Genomic DNA, 22797 nt, shown 5'->3' with positions numbered 1-22797 from the left:
AAATCACAGTAGCCTCTCAAGTATTTGCGCTAAACAAGAGGGCGATGCAGTGTGTAGTTTAAAATTGTGTATACTCTGCTAACTTAATGTACAAAGGCCAAATAAAATGTTTTATCTCACTCCTCTAATAATTGGAACAGTCATTTAGTACTTACATTATTTTATTGAAATACAGGATATATTGCTCTTATCAATAGGAGGACATATACAACCTCTTTTGTTGCCAGAGATTGCATACATGATAACATGACACGCTTGTAGCAAGCAGGCAGTTCAAAGTCAATTTTGGATGCGTGTTCCAAGATAATAACTTTTTTTGTTGTAAAAGTTAAATTTTGTTTTGTGAGTCACATGTCTTCTGAATAAAATTATACCACAGAAAGTCATATTCAACGTCCTGTCGTAAATAACAAAGCATAAGCACAGAGTGACAATCAAGGTTTAGCAAAATATGCACGGGTAGTCAATTTTCAGTGGCTTCTAAAATGAACTTAAATAAATTTTTATTGAAATGTGAACTTATATTTATAGTTAGATGTGTCTCAAATAGAACAATACCTTAGGAGGGCTAATTTAACCTATTATTGCGACCGGAAAAAAGATAATCAAGAATTCACACCTATATTTTAACGTATTGCCAGCATGAAGTCCATTTTCAGTGGCTGGTTGCAAGAAAATGTTTTATTATCTAAACATAAAATAATTTAGCCAGTGACATGTATTAACAAAAAATTAACCACACACACACACATAATGTTTTATCGAAAAAGTTTTGTTTTTATTTCTGTGTGACGCGCAAGGTGTAGCAATGAGTGCACAGAGTTCTTTTTTCATGGCTCGTAATAATAAAGTTGAAATTTTTGATTATGTATGAATTTTATTTTCTTAGATAGACATCTTGGGAATACAAGAACACTATAAATCTACAAATAACACCTTAAATATACAATATAAGCATAAACACAGAACTGCATGTGACTGGTTCTTATTTGAAACTCAGGAAGTGTTGGAGAGATAAGAAGCTAGCAGGTGTCTGCTGATAGCAGGCAGGTGGTCTCAACAGGGTGTGATAGGTCTTGAAAACCATGAAAAAGTAATGCAACTGAAGGACTGGTTCTGAAAAAGTCCTGGAATAAACATTAACTCTGTTAAAAGTCTTTAAAATTCTAATTTTCAGCAGCCGTTTGCTAACTTGTATTTTGTTTATTGTTGCACATTAAATATAAAGAATGGGTGGCTGTCCACTTGAATTGAGCAGTGCTGTCAACTATTACAGATTTTTCAATAATTATTACTGATTTAGAGTATTAAGACGTCCAGTTAGAGATTTACGGAGTGTTGTTTATAATGGAAACATAGAAACTTACTGACAAGACACGTCAGAAATATCATGTTTATTTGCGTGTTCTACAATAAGTCTGTGTTGTACAATAAATGTGACCTGTTGGCTGGTGGTTGCATATAGTATTACACAGTAATTCTTGTGTTGCTTGTGCTCACATGACCATATTTTTGGTGACAGTCCTATGTGTATGTGTTTTGACAACGGCCAACAACAGTTATGTTGCCTTTTACATCGTCTTAAAATAAATTGAGATGCAAACAAGAAGCATGCATTTGTTTCTTATACCTCATACTTTAAAAAGGTTCTCTAAAGTTTTGTGATAGCTACACAAAAGTGTGGCTGTGTCTTCTTGTTCCATCTAGTGTCGGAAATATAAATTTTTTGAGTTATGACTTTCATGACTGCAAATGCATCAAAACTACAGAAAAGTAGTTATTTAGTCTTTTTGGAAAACAATGGTAAAATTGAGGCCAAAATATTAATCAAGTTGTTTCTTGGGGATCTAAACATTTCATTGTTCGTTCTGACTTTTGAAGACATTTATTTCAAGAGGTATGTTTTGAGACTCAAAACCAATAAAAAAGTATGTATTTTTACATATAAATGTTTGCATAAGGTCAGTGTATTGCAAACTTAACCAAGGAAGAAAGAGAAATGCATCTATTTGGAAAATTTTAGCTTTGTCTGAAGAAACTGTGGGTTTAGCTAATATATGTGTTATAGAAACTAATTAACTTTTTAGCAGATTCATGAATCCAAACATGCAATGCTTCAATTATGTGTGAAACTATGCCTGGGGGTAAATATTTCTGGTCTGATGAATCAAAAGCTCGAAAGTTTCATGACGCCACATACAATATAGCCCAGGAATTTTAGTGTTTTCACGCAAGTCACAATATAAATATTTCGGCACTTACCCCCTTATTGCCTAAAAAAAGTATGAAGCCGAGATCTGAGAGATGGGGACTTTTTATGATCAATTTTTAACACCCAAAGGAACGTCTGTGCCAAATTTCAAAACACCATTATTATTTTTTAGGTTTGCTCGATTTTTTCCCTAAAATGCCTGGGCTAATAGGAGTTGTTCCATCGGACCTCTCCATGTAGTTTACCAGTGGATTGGATATTAATATTTACAGTATTGTAATTTAAATGTCAAAAAATCAGCTCAACCATTCTATATATCCGTGAAGTTCACTACTTCTGCCGCCAATTAGTTTTAATTTTCTAATATCCTTGAAATCTGTTAAATTCAGTAAAAATAGCAGGACTGATTCATAGTAGAAAAAATATTTATATGTGAATATGTATACAAAAAGGTTTATAATAATAATAATAATAAGTAGGGACAATGTTATAGGGTGAATTGCGATAAAACTGAAATGACACCGAAAAGAATGTTAATAAAATATATACCACCAAAATGCTAGGTAATACAGCACTGGAATTTAACTTAAAACATGAAATCAATCAGCCTTTAGACAAAACGTAACTCAAATTGCAAAAATAAAATTTTCATCATTGTAAAATCATTGAATTGGTTTAATTAGTATGGATATTGTACTAAACTATATTACCTAAATGAATTGGAAAAAATTAATATTATATTGTTTGATCTTGCATATCTTACATCAGTAACATGTTTTTAAATTATGTTTCAAATACACAAAAATTTCTGATTAATTTTTTGTCTGGGTAGTTCTTTTGTTGACATGCCTGTTACTAATGATCTTGCTATATAAGTGAATTAAATGTCCATCATAATGAGACTATTTTGGTAATATAAGTATTAAGGAATTTTTAGTTCAATATTGAATAGTAAATGTTTTTTTTTTAATGAATAAAGACAATAAAAAAATATATACGTAAATGATGACACAGAAATCTCCTGTAATAAGGGAAGGGGTTGGTTGGAGCCTGGCAGGGATGCTGTGACGTGCAGGTGGTGAGCCAGGTGTCCATCTTGGTGCGGGAGCTGTGCCGCCTGCACGGCCTGCCCGAGCCGGCGGACCTGGGGCGCCTCGCGCCGCCCCCACCGCTGCGCCCGCGCCAGCGCCGGGACGAGGACGACATGGAGGACGAGGACGAGGACGAGGATGAGGGGGAGGAGGACCTGCACCTCGACCTGGACGAGGGTGACGCCGCCAAGAGCAAGGTGTCATAGCAGTGGCCAGCATTTGTTAATACTGCAGTTGATTCACTTGGGGGAGACTCCGGGCCAAGTTTCAGAACTGGAGATGTAACAGTCAACAACAACATACTCGTGTGTTTTGAGAATGTTTAATTGTTGTAAAAGTACAGTCTATTTGCTTTCATTAAAAGTTGCTATGGACCAAAAGTTTAAGCTTCAAATAACATAGGTAACTTTGAATCACCAAAATAAATAGTAAATGTATTTCTTATGGATAATTTTGACTTCTTGTAGTTTTAATATCTTTTGAAACCTATCAGCATGACTCAGCATCATCATAAGGTCTATTATATAATATACTGGTGAGACACTAATGATTTAAATTGTGTCTTTACATTGAGCATATCTCCCTATTTTATTCATTTAAGCTGTATGGTATGACATCATCTTGCAGAGATGAGTGGCCTTATTACAGTCAAATCTCATTATTACAAACCTGAAGGGACCATAATTTTATCACTTTGTAATAACGAGGGTTTGTATTAACCAAACTATTGGGATATCATGACAAAAAAAATTGATAGAACTTTAAATGCCTATGTTTACAACCATAAAGAAAATTATATACACTGTTGGTAGTATAAGCTGGCTTAACTACATGCATAACAATTCGTAAACACTGAAGAAAACAAACACAATGCAACACTTACAGAATATATAATAATACAAACTTCAATAAACTTGCATTCATGACACATTTTCTATTCAAACATTTGGTTTAAAAACAAGCATCAATTCTGATTTGCACTATTTTTTTCTTATAGGCATTGTTTACCACATTACAAAGCTTATCAAAGGCCAGAAGTGTTTCAGTGCCAACATCATCAACATTTGAGAGAACAATTTTAAATGTGGCTAAAGCACTGTTGGCATCCTTTCTACTTGGTAAGGATCAGTGGCGGATCCAGGATTTTGATTTGGGAGGGGCTTGACCCAGCTGAGGCTAGGCTTTATCACGGCAAACACTAAAACAATAGATAGTGGACCCAGATGCTTTTGGAGGGGGCTTGAGCCCCTTAGCCCCCCCCTCTGGATCCGCTACTGGTAAGGATGAACACACTTCATCATCTTCGTTGTCCTCACCTTCAATTTCTCCAACACTTGCCTGCACAGCACAAGACTGAGCCTTGTCGAGACACATCAGCTCATCATCCACTGGTGCTGCACTTGTTGCCACATTGTCATCAACTTGCACAAACTCACTAAATGGCCCCTGAAATTGAAGATGATTCTCAAGTAGGTCCCATTCTTCCACACAGAAATCCTCTCTCTCTTCTTCCTGAGCCTGAACTTCACTGGCACCAACACCAGCTTTCCTGAAGCAATTTGAAATGGTGACTGGTGTAACTGCATCCCATGCCATTACAACATTTTTCATAGCATCCAAAACATTCCACTTCAAGTTTGCCTCATGTTTTTAACTCAATCTGACAAATCAAGTACAAAGTGAGACGAGTCCTGTAGTTTTTCTGAAAAGTTTGCAGGAAACTTGTTGTGCTGGCTGGGAGGTACATCAATGTCATGTGGGACAGCTCAAGTTCTGCAAAAGAGTGAGCGACACACCTGTCTAACAGCAGTAAAATTTTTCTGTTTTTACAAGCCATTCGTCTTTTGAGTTTGATTAACCATTTCGGGAAAATTGAGATGGTTCCCCAAGCAGCTGAGTTGGCTTCATAATCACATGGGAGATTGCTGATATTCTTGAAACATCTTGGTTTTTGGAATTTTCCAACAACAAGGGAAGAAAGTTTAGTTTTGCCACTTTGGTTACAGCACAGCAAAACAGTTATACATTCTTTGCTGTGTTTCCCTCCATGGCACATTTCACCCTTTACAGCCAAAGTCTTGTTTGGTAACAAGTTATAGAAAATACCTGTCTCATCTCGATCATACTGATCAAGATTGGTTGAGCAGTCTGTATCCAATCTTTAACTTTGGTCGTATCTGTTGTTGCCGACTCCCCACACATAGTTATGCCAACAAGATTGTTGCAATCCTTAAACCGTTGTAGCCAACCATTGCTGAACTTGAAGTCTGAAATTCCTAACCTCAATGCTAGGTAGTCTGCCTTGTTCTGAATCATAGGTCCATAAATAGCCAAGTTTGCTGCATTCATTTCTTCAAACCACTGCAACAAGGTAGCTTCCATTTCTTGATGTTTTGGGCCTCCCATTCATTTTCTTGTTGATAATTTGCACGAACTCGCAAAAGCCGATTCAATCTTTTCACGATTTTTTAGTTTTGTCGACAACGACGATTACGGGATGTTAAATTCTCTCGCAATTTCAGTTTTCATTCTCTCTCCATTGTCTACTTCTTCGATAATTTTCACTTTAACTTTCAATGTAATGTCGTTGCGTTTACGTTTTGCAGTCATATTACAAAACAACACACACTCAAAATTGAGGTTAAGACACACGTGCGTGAACAATGGAAAATATCAGAACTTTTTTCCATAGATTTTTTAAACTTCTACGTATGTACACTTCCGACGACTAATATTAATAAGGTACCTATAGAGTACTTTCCTTTTCGTTTTCCGTTTACAACATGGCATCTTTTCTAGTTCAGTTACTAACATCGCCACTAGAGTTGAACTTTTCATCTTGTTTTTCGACCATTTTGCGCTGTAGGATACATGCATCTATCTTTGGAGAAACGTTTGTTTACATGACGGTTATGAAGATGTGATTTACTTTAGAATTCATATTAACCGTTTACTTATACACATTAACAGCTATTTGAGGGATCAAAACAACTTTGTAATTCATATTAACCGTATTTCGTATTAAAAGTACTGAATAACATAGGAAAGCATACTTTATTTTCTGGGACTGTGAAAGTACCTACTTTGCATAAATGGGAATTTCGTACTAAGCGGATTCGTATTAATGAGGTTTGACTGTAATTATTACAGCACCGCAAAATTTCAAGTGGTAGTAAACAACAAAAAACTTTAAATTTCAATTGTAACGTATGAATTCTTAAAGTAAACAATACAAATGTCAAAATAGTGCATGTTGATAAGGCATTACATGTTACTTTGGTGAATATTATAAAGTTCACTCTGTCAGCAGCTCTTTTATTGAAATATACAGCAGTATATGAGTAAATGAGGATTATGTTTACATGTCATTTTGGTATTTTTGAAATAGCAAACACGAAGTTGTTATGAAGTTCTGATATAACTATTTGGCGTAAAAAAAGAGTTTTTTTTTAAATATCTAATAAGCCAATTCTTTCTAAACCTAATAGTTTTTAAAGTGCCAATTTAATGCCATCAATTTTTTCTGTTTTAGGAAATTTTTGTGATTTGTGCTCAATTATTCTAATTTTAAATGTGTCTTTAAATTTAAGTGTTCCATGGGTAAATTTTTGATATTAAATAACACCTTTGGCCTACATCCATAATTTTTAACAATTATTCTCTCTAGTCTGTATACATTTAAGTTATATTTTGATGTACAATGTCACTTAAACTAGTGCTGTAACAGGTGTTTCAATATCAGCAATGTACAGTAAAACCTGTGTATAACAAAACTGAGGGGACTTGATTTTGTTAAGTTTGTATTAGAGAGGTTTCTTTATAAAGAGGTGAAACCCAAAATTATAAAAAAGCATGTCATAAAATAACAATTGCATATTTAACGTTGCACCGAATCAAGTCATGTTTTAACACTATTCACATTACATTGCAAATTAAGACATGTATTATTTAGGGAAATAACAAATTGTATATAATGTACATACTACATAGATGAAAATAACTGGGCAGGAAATCATACTGTATGTACAGACAGTCGTTGCAGCACTCAAGAGAACTAGTTGCAGCCAATTGCACATTAACTTAAAAATACCTAAACTACAGCATGGACAGACTAAAAACATGTAAACAATTAATATTACTGCTTTGAAAAATAGTCTTTAATATATGCTTGCTTGGTACGGTTGCTTAACTCATTAGTCACACAACACTCAAGTTCTCGCAACATTTTAAGATTTGATGCAGAGCTACTTGTATCAGACGTCAGAAATAATCTCTCCAAAACATCTAAGGCCGAATTCACGTCTTGCCTCGATGGCCTAAGTACCTCAGTGTCGACTTCTTCGGTGGTGTCATCAGTTAAACACACATCTTCTTGCTCTTCTGCACTAGGACCTTCATCCTGAGGGCATGTCTGAACAGCACTATCCACATTCACAAAATCATCAAATGTGGCCGGGACATCAATGTTCCCGGTTACTTCAAGCCACTCATTTTCGGTGCAACATGGCGGGTTACTTAGCTGTTGTTGCTCTTCATCGTGGAACCCTGCTTTGAGGAAGCAATTGGCAATTGCAGTGGATTCAATATTCTGCCAACTATGGCAGAGGTGCTGCATGGCCTGCAGGAGATTCCATTTCAAAGAAGTGTTGCCATTCTCCATCTGCCTCAGCAGATACTGGACTAGTTGGTGCCTGTAGAGCCTTTTCAACTGAGATATTACCCCTTGGTCCATGGGCTGCAGCTTGGACGTACAATTTGGTGGAAAGAAAGCCACTTTGATGTTGCGCAGTTTAAGTCCATCAATTTTGTGTGCTGTACAACAATCCAAGAACAACACAATTTGCCTATTTTGTGCCCCCATGCGAGCATAAAAACTACAAATCCACTCACGGAACAAAGATGATGTTATCCATGCTTGGGAATTGGGTTTGTACGTACATGGTAGATGTTTGGTATTTTTAAAACACTGAGGCTTGGCAAATTTTTCTATGACAGTTGGTGTTAATTTCTCTGAACCATCAGAGTTTGCGCACAGCAGAACTGTGAACTGTTCTTTACTTCGCTTCCCCCCATGGCATGCTTCTTTCAGAGCAAGAGTTTTGTTCGGGAGGAGGTTATAAAAAACACCCGCCTCATCCGCATTGAAAATGTCCCACGATGCATATCCTTTGGTACGTCTTTGCAACTGTGGCTGCCATTCTTCTTGGACACAAGGATCAACAGCTGCCTCCTCACCAGCAGCTTTCAGAGTACTCAGGTTCCAACGAACCTTGAAACTTTGCAGCCAACCATTCGATGCCTGGAAATTGTCAATCCCCATTCTTAATGCCTCATATTTTGCCTTCTCTTGAAGGATCGATCCTTAGATAGGTGCTCGACATTCCATTACAAAGTCAAATAATTTCCTATCAAGATTATCGTTTTTACAGTGTCTCTGTCTTTTTCTCTCGGCACCAAGTACAAGTCCCTTACTTTCAAGATCACTTTGCTGCGAAAGTATAGTTGACAAGGTAGAGTTCGGAATTGAAAATCTTTTTACAACATCTGTTTTTCTTTCGCCCAGATCTACTGCATGAAGAATTTCCAGCTTCGTTGAAAGAGAAATAGCTGTTCTCTTTTTCTTGTCCATAGTTTCTAAAAAATTCCGTGTTGTAGCAAGGTTCAAACCATGCTAACTGCTATTATTGTTGTAGCAGCAAACCACGGTCTGATTACCATCTTTGCCTTGCTAGGTGGATCTTTAGGTTTCACCAGTTTATTAGAAATGAACAAAAAAAAAAAGGTGTGATTCCGTCTGAAATATAATTACTCCATACTGAGGAAAATTATAACAGATACAAGAAAATGTTAACGTACAATATTAATTACATTCTTACACAGCTCTCAGGTATATCCAGAAAAAAAAATTATTGGCCGGCCGTACATGGAATTATTAAAAGTTTCATTTACTATAAATACATAAACCAATAAAAAAATACAAAATATGTTTAAATAATCCCAGTTGAGGTATGTACTTAAAGTCCAGAAATTCTGTTTATCTAATTAACTGCATCTGACGACGTAATTTAAAGAAAGTTCAAAAAAAGGGTCAAAAGATACAGAAGCACCGGAGGTCGGGGCTTCGTTTCCCGGAGATCACGCGGGTACATGATGCCAGGGCGCTTGTGTCCGGTTGTGGAAGGGAGATGAAAAATGCCAATTCGGCGTCCGGCTCTCGGACCCTGTCTGGAACAGTCCGAATCAAAACTGATCAGAACTTGAACACAGACAGTATACGGGGCAGAAAATGCCCGTAAAAGTTAAGGGGAGGTTGAGGAAAGTCGCGGATCGTCACTCACCAGACAGGGGAGTTGGCTTCTGTTTACTGATGCGTCGCCCGCCAGGAACTGGATCCCGCGATTACGCGGCTGGGCGCGGTTGATTTCATCATTTCAAAAAAAAAAAAAATTTAAAAGAAAAATAACTATTACTCTTGTACTAAGGAGACAGACTAAACTACTTAAAAGAATTACAGGGATAGCATCCCTTATATAAGCGACTACATAGTTGGTTGCGGCCGGACGGAAGTCTTGCAGTGTCTCGTCGACTCGCCGATTTTCGCAAACGGTCCGTCGGCAGTCGCGACGCGAAGTGTTCCGCGGAGAACCGCGTCTCGTAATTAGAAGTAAATCTTGAATCATTTTGGGGGGGAGGGGGCTGGGAGTCCGGACCGAAAGGTCCCGAAGTTCCCCGAGAGGGGATGTCTCGGGGTTGGTAGCACTGGCCGACTTTAGTGCTACCTGTTGAGAGGTTTCTGAAATAAAAAAGAATCGACTCGCCCAAGGCGTCTGCTTAAACCAAGGGTTAAAGGGCGCAGTCTAGTGCTACACTCTGGCGGCCTACTGGATAAGTTGTCTGGGAGGTTCGCGAATTTGCCGCTAGGTGTCGTGGGGTGGTCCATCTTGGCACACACATTTTTTATGCGAGGCGTCCTGGAGACGGTCGCTGTCTGCTGGGGTGTATGACCGGTCATTGTCCTTAGGCGAATTCTTAGAACTCAAGAGGGGGGAAAACGCAACGACGCTGGGAACAAGCATCCATGACGTGCTTCCAGGGGAGTGAACCTAATACGTATTTGTGACAGTAAAGGCTATGGTCAGCTTGCCTCTGAGAAATGGTAACAGCCCGTCCAGAGCTGCTGTAGGCGGTTTTAGTCATGAAGTGAAGTAACGTTACAGGACTGGGACGTGCCTGTAAGCGAGGGAAATTTTAAGCGAGCTGCCAACAAAGTATTAGATCTGCAAAATATCAGATACGTCTCTGGGAAAGGTGCTTCAGACTACTGGCACAAAGTTTAACTTAGGGGAGTACACCAGACTAACAAAGTGTAAATCGCCCTTTAGTAACCAAATAATAGAGCAAATAAAATTTCCAAAAATAATTTAAAATTATAATAAAAATTTAAAACAAATTGTGTCGAAATGCGTGATTTCCGGCACAGTGTATGTACTGATGATTGCACTTAACCCTCGTATGTGGTTAGAACCAGACGCAATTGAATGTCCAATTGTTTCTTACAAACAATTGTGTACAATTGTACAGTAAAAAAATTGATTAGGATGCCTAAGACAATAAAATCCAACATACATATACTTATTGCTTGAGAACATGACGGAAATAAACTTGCAGCAATAAACTCAGAACACAAAGCCAAAAATTTAACGAAAGAAGATTATTCATACAAGTACGGACTAAACCCATAGACTAAACCAACTGCCGATATCGAATTCACGCACAACTTTTGTCCTTTCGAGAGATCGACACACAGCACTGGTGACTAATTTATGGCGCGCAGTCGTCCAACTGTACCATGTCATCTTTGTATCGGCTGCTTCTTTGGCGACGTACTGCTTGCTCTCTTCTGTGCAGTGTGGATAGTTCTATGATGCAGAGCAAGATGGCAGTCCACAATTTATTGTTCACGTTACGTTAATATTTGAGCAGAAGTCAAGTATTTCACCACAAAATTGTGTGTATTTTGTACAGTTCCATTAATTTTGTTAATTCGTAATAGAGGAGTTCTGTAAAATCACACGTTATAATTATTTCGTTACAAGAGGGTAAAAACACATGTATTTGTATAGGATTTTGGTGGGATCAAGACGTGATTTCGTTGTAAACAGGATTTCGCTATACAGGTGTTCGTAAGGAACAGGTTTTACTGTAACAAATTCTCTGAGAAGGAAAGGGAAAGAGCAAAACCAGTTTGATTTTTTGACAATCTCTTGTTAAGTGAACAGAGCACAGTAAAGTAATTAAAGTTAATTGAGAAAAATTCACAAGTTTTATTCTCTAAAAAGAATAGGTTCCAACATTAAAAACGTATAAGGCCTTGCAAGGTAGAATCCCGCCGATGCGATCCTCCTCTAATGCGTCCATTCCGTTTATACGACCGTTTTTTGAGAAACCGTGAAAAATATGAGCAGATAAAGTCGAAAATTTGAGTAAAATCGGCTGAAAAACAAGTCTGTTACACTTTGTTGGGCGCTGTGTGTTCACGTTTATCTTGGCGAGCGCTGTACTGTAAGCAGGCAGGCAGGCAGGCATACAAAAGACGGCTAAAAATAGATACCACCCCTCTAGACTGTCCAAGCTAGCCAATACCGGTAAACTGCGCGCATCACCTGATAGCATCTGCGCGCGCGTCTATTGCCGTCCCGGTCTCGGTCCCGTTTGACGATTGTGACTCGTTTTTCAATTTACACGGGCTCGTGGATTCGTGAAAATGAGTATAAAGAGAGCCAGTTTGTCGCTAATGAAAAATTATGAGATGATACAGCAAGTGGATAAGAAAACAATTTGCAAGACAAAGATAACACAGAAATATGGCATTCCGAAGTCTACTCTCTTCACGATTCTTAAAAAGAGAGAAGAAATTATAAATGCAGTACAGAAGGAAGGCAGCAATTTGCAATTGAAAAATTTGAGGGGCGCGACGTATTAGGTGCTTCAAGTGTGCGTGAGAGATAGATAAAGAAGGTGAAGAGGGCGAGACCTGCCAACCAATATATTTGTGGGAGGGGGAGACAGAGATAAAAGAGAGCGAGCCCTGCAGTAAGCGGAAGTGCAAGTTCAAGGTCGACATTTACCGTCACACACTCGCTAGCTAACGACACTGCTGGTCGCCAGCCTCGCGCACGCACACACGCACATGCGCGCGCGCCGCCGCCAGACAGTGGCGACTGGCGAGTAGATGCGTGCGCAGCCAGCAGTTCCGCTCTCCTTCCCCTCATTTACCCGTTCACACCTGTTTTTTTCTTTTTTTTTTACGCTGTGAAGGGACGTGGAAAAGATAATTGCTTGAGCTGTCAAAATAAACATCGCTGACGGCAAGGGCGGGAGCGCATCCTGTCGGTCTGTCGCTGTGATTATCTACTCCAAAAACATGTCACAGCATTTCAGGATAGCATTGTTCTTATATCTTTCGTTTATAGCCGAATGTTTTCTACCTGATCCACACAAGTTCCTTCGCCACGTTTTGAACGAAAATAACAATCAGCCGGCTAGCGTAGCCCAACTCGCGTGACGCAAATTCACTTTATAATTGGGGGGAGGGAGGGGGGGTAAAATTGGCCCGAATTCTCTATTGCGACCATTCCGTTTATAAGTCCGATTTTCTGGAAACCGTGAGGGGTCACATCAGCGGGATTCTATTGTAGTTGATTGAAAAAATAAATTTACAATCTTCACTGCTGGAAAAACATAAAAAGAAATTTTTGTGTATTCAGCCTGGTTGACAATGAGTGTTCTATCATGATATTATCTGTCACATTAGAATCTCGTTTACAAGATTATTTAACTTGTCTTGATGTTGGGCAAGCAGGACACAGGAGCGAGAGACATTCACATCATTTATGCAATAAGAATATAATGACAATAGCTATTGCAATAGCAAGTCTTGAGTGTAACTGTTGTACCAGTAGTCAGGTTTTTATTTTTATTGAAGTTAAAAGAAAAATTGATTGGCTTTTATTTTTCTTCCAGATACTTTTGCACTTCTCGTTTTGTGACTGTGCCATTTGTTTAATTGCTTTTGTACAATTTCTCAAGCAGGCATGTTGTATTGGCACTTGCGTTAGACCATGTATTTTGAATGTCACTTTGTACTCATGGCTATCGTACGTATCTTGTGTGATCGAGAGTAACGAGGGCGACAGGAGGGAGCTAATAGCAGGGGAAACGTAGCTGGCCTAGTCATTCGCAAGTGCATGCAATCACTGTAGGAGATTAGAATCACGTTAACTTGATACAGCGTTTCACAGTAATAACTTAGAGAAATAATTGTAAATATGTTTCCTTGTGATTTTCTTGTAAGGAATCACCTGCTGAGCATTGTTGGTGTTCAGAATTTCTTACACAGACATATATTTTACAAATTAATTTTTAGTCTTGAAGGGCTCATAGGAAATTCCCTGGTTATGTGAAAAAGCTTCAAAACAGTATCATGTCACCAATATAGTCCAAATTGTATGAAACAAGGTGACGCTGTATGAAGACCCTGGACTGGCAATCCAGTTCTAATTCCAGTCCGGCCAACCTGATTCTGGATTTCGATGGTTTTATAATCGTTGTAAGTAAATTCAGAGATGTTAATGTCCGGTTTGTTCCCCTGCCATGCAAATTTTGCCATGGCATTGCAGTGCGAGGAGATGGACACGGAGCATCTTGCAACACTGGAGCGTTTGCGGCAAAGCCAGCGCCAGGACTACCTCAAGGGTTCCGTGTCGGGTTCCGTGCAGGCCACGGACAGACTGATGAAGGAGCTGCGTGATATATACCGCTCCGACAGCTTTAAGAAAGGTAGTGCATCACATGTGTATGTCAAGCTCAAATCTAACGTCACTTCTTTTAATAGCTAAAAATTTTTATGATTGTATTTCCTGATGAAATTATTATTATAATGATCTAATTAAATTATTGTTATTTTATTAATTTGTTAGTATTTTTTGAAATTATTCTGTGATGCAGCCAGGATATCATAAAATGCTGTAAAAAAAAGTGGGGTTTACCGTATTTACTCGTGTATAGCGCGCCCTCCTGTATAGTGCGCACCACGATTTTTGCAACAATTCCAAAGAAAAAAATTTATAATTTTTTTTCCCATAAATAAATTTTAATAACATTTTGTGGTACCTGTTAAGTAATTACTTATGAAACAAATGATTATTTACATTGATGTGTGGTGATGTGTCAGGAAAATACTTAAATAAAATACTCTTCCACCTGAAAGCGAAACTTTTGTGGCATACTGTACCATCTGAAACGACAGGAGCAAGCTAAACTCTGCTGTGTAGATGGAAGATAATGAAGCGCTGTATCGTCACAACTGGTACGTTGATGGGGGGGGGGGGGGGGAGGAGGGAGGCAGGCAGACAGACAGGAAAAGGGGGGGGGACTATGACCATCAAGTAACCTTGACAGTTGACAGGACTAAACACCGCCACTCCCGTCACCGTTGCGAAGCTGGCGCGGAGGACTAGATGACTCACCTCGCGCGCGCACGTGTGTGTGTGTGTGTGTGTGAGCGTGTGTGTACGAGAGACCATGTTGTTAGTGTGTGTGTGTGTGTATGTGTGAAAGAGAGGCCTTGTTGCTTGTGCGTATGTGTGGGGTCACCCATCACCCGGCAGTTAACGACTACCACTCCTCCCCGCCTCCACCCCATAACTTTCTTTTCCGTGTATAGCGCGCATCCTTGATTTTTTTCCTTTACTTGAGGGAAAAAAGAGCGCGCTATACACGAGTATATACGGTATTAGGATACATGATAATTAGAGATGATGAAAAATCGTTTTAACGATATAGCCGTGAATAAATGCGACAAACCCGTTTACCAGCGATAACATGCGATAAACTAACCAACTTGTGAATTTGCGCTACATACTAAATAACCATTGTGTTAGTTTGAGTTACTGGATTTTTTTTTCTCTCAGAGCACATGTTTTGTTTCTAAGCAGCAACCGGCAAGGCACTAGGCAGCTCTGTCTGTGTGTCTGTGTGTATGTATGTGTGTGTGCGTGCGTGCGTGCGTGCGTGCAGCGATAAGCCTGCGGAAGTTGTCAAGGCCAACCAGTACAGTTTGCACTAAAGTGCTATAAACACAACTCGTGTCCCGGGCGATGTGTACAATAAATTGCCGTACAGTATCTCTTTACCTGTCAGTCACGGTCACGGCCTCTGCTATTTCTGGATATTTTCCTTGTTTCATCCTTCGAAATCTTTCGGAGCCTTCTGGAGTTAATGTTTGGCTGCACCAGTCAGTACTTGACATTGGTTGCTGCCACATTTTTTTCCGTTTCATTCGCAATACTTCACACCTTTCTGTTTGAACTCAGCTGTATAACTTGTTATTTTCCTCATAAACACTATCCGGTAACTGTAAAACAAACTTCCCTTCCCCCCTCGTATTCCTTACGAGCAAAAAAAAAAATGTCTCTCCCACCCCTCGCCGTCCATCATTCAACAAGCCACCCTCCGCCTCTCCTCCCTCCATGCGACGACACAACAAACCACACAACAAACCACCCGGTTCATTGTTATTGCCTTTCACTCACTCTTTTTTAAACTCCTGGTGTGAATTCATTCCTAAGTCGGCCACGCAAGAAAAACTGGCTTTGCTGTGCCGTGTATCAGGTTGCGTAAATATTTTAACCACGTTAAAGAGGGTGACGTGTGATGTAATCCAGATTTTGTGGGCAGTAAAGCTCAAGTACCCAGAATTTTCTGAGGCGGCATTGAGATGTGTGTGGCTTCCGGTCAGTAGTGTTGATTCCGAAAGGTTTTTTAGTAAGTACAACCTCATTGTCACTGACAGGAGGACAAGGATGACTGAGAATACCATTGAAACATGTTCAATGCTTTCATTTAATCATGAATTATCATAAACATGATGTGTAATTTTTTTAGTGTGTTAAATTTCTCTGCTACAGTATGTTGTGTTACTAGTGGTCAGAAACAAAAATTTGTATGATTGTTGTCCCATGTAGCTGAATTTGTTATTTGTATTTTGATTCAATTCTTTATTAGTTTATTACCATATGTAATTACAACGTCAGTATTGTTATATTATATTCCTATATTTTTAAAAAGCATTTTTTGAACATCACACACTACAGGACTTAAAAAAAAATTATAAACGCTAATAAATGCTACAGAACAAAAAATAAATTCTACAGAACAAAAAATAAATGCTATAAAGTAGCTTCTTAAATGCTATTTTTCATCATCTCTAATGATAATGCTTTAGATGTTAGACAAAATAGTATTTAATTATTTGTACTATTTATGTTCTTTATTTTTTGCACTTAACTAAAGAGCGTGGATCATATATGAGTCAACTTCAGGTCCAAAAATAGTTGAGTGTTTTTAGATTTGAAACAAAATGACTATACTATCCAAATGAAAAATTCGTAGTGCATAGATTGTGAGCGTATCTTTTGTTGAAGAAATGTTACTAGCTTTTGTTGCTATGTTTCACTTCCAAATGAACGATATAATAACTATGTATAGTGTGTTTTGTTATCTGTAATGATGTATTTCCCCAGGAATGTATAGTATAGACCTGATCAACGACAGCTTGTACGAGTGGAACATACGCCTGATGAGTGTGGACCCGGACTCTCCACTGCACAATGACCTTGTGCTACTCAAGGAGAAGGAAGGGAAGGACAACATACTGCTCCATATGACCTTCAAGGTGATTGCTACCAGTTGCCTCATATGCATCTTTAACTCAAGCTTGATTACTTTCAACTCTTGTAATCTTGCTTGTGTATGCATAGATTAGCGATGTGTTGGTCCCTGTTTTCAGTTCTGCCGGTTCTCAGCAAGAGAACATCATTAATATAATCCCAGTACCACGGAAAGCTTTACAGCCAAACTTTTTCATGTAAAACCCATAAAGTGTCGCTGTAGGAAGACATACGACGTGTGTTGTAAAAGTAATGGAAATTTTCATTTTTTGGAAAGAAGTTTATTTATTCCTTTACATTAATGTCATCCTCTTCAAAATAGTCTCCATTAGATATTATACACTTATGCCAGCGCTTCTTTCGATCCTCAAAACACTTCTGGAACTTGATCTTTGGGATAGCGTTTAGCTATTTCAGCAGTTCACTTTTAATCTCATCTATGCTTGTGAAACAATGGTCCTTTCAGGTTCTCTTTATTTTTGGGAGCAGAAAAAATCACATGGGGCCTTGCCTGGTGAATTTAGAGGCCAAGACATACAGTAAGTCCTCGGTTTACGTCGGGGTTACGTTCCTGAAAACCGCGACGTAAATAGAAACTACGCAAAATGAGCCATGTTTCATGCCACCGGCCGGCCACGGCTCAAGGTCGGCCGGAAGCGCTGGCATACAGACGTGACAACGGGTAATTTTATCAGCAAATGACAACCGACAGCGTGGGAAATAATTCCAACTAGTACTTCTCAGCTTTATAGAATGGTTATTTAACCAGCTGCTTTATTACCTTTATTGATTGAAATATAAAAACAGATATATAGTCGTTTGGAAGACATCTTATGAAGAAAAAAACATAAATTGCAGTGAGCTGATACTGTAGGCCTACTACAAACGCATTTAATCACGATAAAGTTAACAACGGCACGTTTAAAACTCCGGCCAACTCAATGATATCATAGCGACTGAAGTGTAGAGCTGTAGCAAACCGTATGTATTCGTTACTGAGTAACGGGTGCGGCATCTAGTAACGAGTAACGAAACGTTACACACGAATGCATTTCGTTACTCGCATTTTTCGTATGTTTTACGCATGCGCGCGCTTATTCGTTACAAAGAACGATGTTTGTTTATTAAGAAAAGTATAATTTGGAAATTCGTCGTCCAAGTTTTTTACTGTTTATTAAAGGTATTGTGTGTGTAGACAAAGTTTGAGATTGGAACAGAAACAACGTAAGAAAGTATTTTTTACAAATTATAAATATGTACGTTTTTGTTTTTTATTATCGCGTATTTTCACGTTTTTTGTTCTTATCTTAAAAGAGATATTATAATAAAGCTGCTCTAATGAGATTTTATTGTTTCTTGGTTAACAAAAGCTGTTAATTATCAAATACTTTTAATTGTTTATATTCGATTTATTATTATTTACGCGACATCATACTGTACGCGTACGAAATACGACTCGATTCGTTGCTGTTACATAACATAGCATGTTATGCGGTATCAGAAGTAATGAGTAACGATACGAAAGTAACGAGTACTAATTGTTATAGTAACGAATACATACGGGTACACTTTTTTTAGTTACTTTTACACCGCTACTGAAGTGCCAAGGAGTTGGACGAAAAGGGGTAGGAGAAAATGCTGTGTCGTTGCGGGAAGTAGATAACACTTCTACGTGCGAGATACGTGGGTGGCCGAGCTGGCGGGCTAGTATTGCATCACCGCGCGGAGAGAAGCGGAGAGCGGGAAGCGTCCCTCATGATGTATGATAAGATAAGGCGGTGAACGTGTAGCTTACGCTACATAGAATAAATTAACTACCGAAGGAAACAAAGAATTACAAACGAATTATATACGGTGTTTTGGTTAAAATAAAGATTTACGGTCATTGTAAACGATGTTATTGTGAATCGGCGACAACTTAAATTGAAACATGAGTACTCAAACATTAGCAACGTTAATCGGAAACGACGTAAATCGGTACGACGTAAATAGAGGACTTACTGTAATTGCAGTGTTTTTTTTTTTGTAAAAATTTTACGAATAAGCAATTAAGTGTGAGTAGGTGCAATATCGTGGTGCAAAAGCCATGAATTGTTTCGCACATATCTGGGTATTTTTTTCAGATTGCTTCATGCAAACGGCATTGAACTTGTAGGTAGTACACTTTATTGATCATTCGACATTGTGGCAAGAACTCAAGATGCACTATGCTGTTAAAATCGTAGAACACAGTGAACATAACCTTCACATTCAACCGCATTGTGGAGCTTTTTTTTTTTTGGTTTTGGTGATCTAGAATGCCTCCACTGGGATGATTGAGCATTAGTTTCAACAACTTAGCTGTTAACCCATGTTTCTTCATCACCTTTTATGACACATTTCAGTAGTTCTGCATCATTGACTTCATTTAACGACCTCTTGGCAACGCTGCTGTTTTTGTTCGAGTTTCAACAGTTTTGGAATGAATTTTGCTGTTGCATGTTTCATACCCAAAACACTTAAAAAAAAATTCATGGCATGATCCAATGAATATACCATCATCGTCATCAACTTCTCTGATTGTGATTCAGCGATTGTTCATAATCATTTCTTTCACAGCCAAAGGGGGAGGAAGTGGCTACTCATTTTTTCTTCTTGTTGAAGTTGCTATGCCTCACGTGTCACAAATGTTGGAATGCGGAGGTTTAGGTGAGTATTGTTCATTCATGGTGAAATAAATATTTTTACAGCCCTGCTAAATGTTTCCACACAAGAAATTGCAAAGGTTGTGATTTTCCAGCAGAAATACAGCTGTGTGACTAACTAACAAAGTGTACTTAGACAATTTTTTTTATTTAAAGTCTGATGCCATAACAACTTATACAGTATTTGTTAAGATAAATGGCTGTGGTGTGGGCCTTAAAAATAATCAATAATATGGAATGTACTATACTACACTGTGTGATGTTCAGGCTTTTGTTGCACGCAGTGTTTGGGGGGGGCGGAGGGGGGGGGTTTGACTGTTCCTCACATGGGGAAGGTTGCTCAAGGAGAGGGAATGTTGTAATGTTCAAGAGGAATATACACCTAAGCCTTGAAGACTGTAAACCAATGAAGGGAGGGAGGGGTAAGCCATATGTCACGGTGCAGGCGCCGCCATCGCCGGCACAGACCAGCTTAGCCAGACAAGTTTCGCACGCGCACACGTCACAGAAGCTACTACTGCCGTATTTTTTAATAGAATGTGCTATTTTTTTTTGTTCTTATCGAAACATAATTGAGAGTATTAAATATATGCTGTGCGTTAAAAAAATAACATTTTTATAAGCTTTCAATGAGATTTGTTGAATTTTTTAAAAATTATATTTTGGCAGGTGTGCATCCAGACTGTGTATATCTTCTTGAAAAGCATGTAGTATGTCAGGAAAAACAAGTCATTCCTTGCATTTATACCTGGGTGTTTTCTATCAGATCTATACTAGTTTCCTTTGCCATGTTTTGAACAAAACTAATCATTGGGTGGTCACATAATTGTGCGCTGTTTTACAGACAGGTATAAAGTAGGCCTGTGCAGGATCTCTAAGTTCGGGAAAAATTAGGGTTTTTTCTCGTTGGGAAGGGAAAAAAATTTTTCAAAATTTTTGGGAATTTTTAGGTTTTTCTTTCCTAGATATGACAACCTCAAATAAATCAGTTCCTGAACCTAGTACTTACTTAATTCAAAATAAACATTAATAGTTTAACAAAGTTTCATGATTTCTACAATAGAATATGCATTTATGTTACTTTTAGGGATGGGCCGGTCGAATCCTCGAATCCTCGAATCCCACCGAATCTCTAGTATTTGAAAGATTCGAAATTCGAGGGAAAAGATTCTGGATTCGAGGAAAAATATTGATGTAAATGTAGTACGTTAAAAACTTAAATGCTTACAATTTACTTGGCCTGTTTACGTTTTCCTTGGAACACATCCTATTGAGGTACAGTAGAACCTCGTTAATACGTGATGGTCGGGACCGAGATAATCACGGATTACCGAATTTCACGGACTAGCGATTAAAAGCCCGGAAGGTCTTGTCAAGCCTCTCAGACACTGGCGTGCAGCTGGATTAAGGCCAAGGTCATGTGACGTAACATCTCGCGAGGCTTACTGCGCCTTAGCAGCAGATGGATAAAAAATAGTAAACTCCCCATTATTCGTGTTAATTGGGACCCGCTGATGCCCGGATAATTGAAATCCTATAAAAAAAAATAATAAACCTGGATAATCCGTTCATGGTAAGGGCCAGCCGTCTTCGAATTAGTGTCTCTGCTTAAAAAAATACAGCACTGCCTAGCCATCAGTTCACGGTCATTTACAACAGCCGAAGAGAGAGAGATAAGATCGTGCTGACCTTGCACACATAAATTTTGGGTAGCCTCCCCCCCCCCCCCCCCTCCCCCGCCCTTCATACAGCCAAATGCCAGCCAGACACGTCACTCGCCAGGCGCCTGCCGTGCGTTGGCGGGTGGAAACAAACAAAGGGAGACGGGAAGCAGAAGTCAGGACATCCCCCCTCATGTTTAAAGAGTGACAAATTTGACATCTGAAAGGGGGGCGACACAAAGGGTCTGTACAAACAGCGTTGCAGAGTTTGGCGGCCCACGCGATGGCTTGCAGTGTTTGCCGGCCGCCGGCCCGCGTGACGTTAATTTTAAGCGCTGACAGTTTTTACTTCTCTTTTTTTTCTGCTCTTTTAAATCGTACCAGATTATCCGATTCCCGAATTAGCGCATCACAGATTAACGAGGTTCTACTGTATTGTACTTTTAATTCGTTGTTATATAAAAAAAATTATGAAGCATGTACTGATTTGGGAAACTTACTTTATATTAATGAACATGGATGCATTGCCGCTACATTGGCATTAAATAAGGCATAAATCACAGATGTATTCTCAGAATATGCTAAAAAATAATATAAAGCACATATTTAGGATCTAGACTAGTAATATGAATCTTTTTTTTTTTTTTTTTAATAACTTTACCGAGAAATCTGTTACTTAGTAATACAACAATAATGCCGACTTTCATCACAAGTTATGGTCGCACATGTAGTAATAACAATGAAATAATAAATGACAAAAATTAATACATTATACAATTATTATTTTAATCACGATTCAATTTTAAATATTCTGATACACGTTCTATTTATGAATTTTTTTAGGGCCAAGCAGTGGCGTAGCGTGCCATCTCGGCGCCTGGGGCGGGAGACCCATTTTGCCGCCCCCATTCTATAGGTGCTTAATTAAAATTAAATTTCACATGCAATGAGGTACCTTTTATTGAAGTTAAAATAGGATGAGCGGTTTTACAAGCGGATTCTACGGGCCTTATGAACAGCGAAGTCAGAAATAACTTTGTCAAAATCAATATTAGCAGCCAATTCTTGTTCAATCGACAATATAGCCAAGTTTGATAGTCTAGCGGAGCTCATAGTAGATCTGAGGTAATTTTTGATTAGCTTCAACTTCGAAAAACTTCTTTCACAACTTGCAACACTAATCGCCAAAGTCAAATACTTATTTACGAATCAAGATGACTATATTTGGAACCGAAATTCCGAGATTCAGTTTTTGAATGAACTGGAGGAGCTCCAGTGGTCCTTTACCACTTATATCTTCCTCTGATTCAGAACAGGCAAAAACAACAAACTGCTGAAGACGCTTCCGCTCCATCTGAAACTCGTCCTTGTCGATGTCTTCTAATATATGGGAAAGATCACACTCGAACTTGCTGTCCA

General features: G+C 38.6%; 1 protein-coding gene across 2 annotated transcripts in view; it reads left to right on the top strand.

Moving 5' to 3' along the window:
- The window catches only part of LOC134527473 (ubiquitin-conjugating enzyme E2 Q2), a 107797-nt gene that overhangs the window by 54042 nt on the left and 30958 nt on the right, over positions 1-22797 (top strand). For both annotated transcript variants that reach the window (XM_063360172.1, XM_063360171.1), the window contains exons 3-5: positions 3288-3500; positions 13983-14142; positions 16887-17038. In XM_063360172.1, coding sequence (XP_063216242.1) covers positions 3288-3500; positions 13983-14142; positions 16887-17038 — 525 coding nt within the window. The remainder of the gene's footprint in view (positions 1-3287; positions 3501-13982; positions 14143-16886; positions 17039-22797) is intronic.

The sequence above is a fragment of the Bacillus rossius genome, chromosome 1 (assembly GCF_032445375.1).
Source record: "Bacillus rossius redtenbacheri isolate Brsri chromosome 1, Brsri_v3, whole genome shotgun sequence".
In the NCBI taxonomy this organism is placed as follows: domain Eukaryota; kingdom Metazoa; phylum Arthropoda; class Insecta; order Phasmatodea; family Bacillidae; genus Bacillus; species Bacillus rossius.
This window is presented reverse-complemented; position numbering and strand designations above follow the sequence as displayed.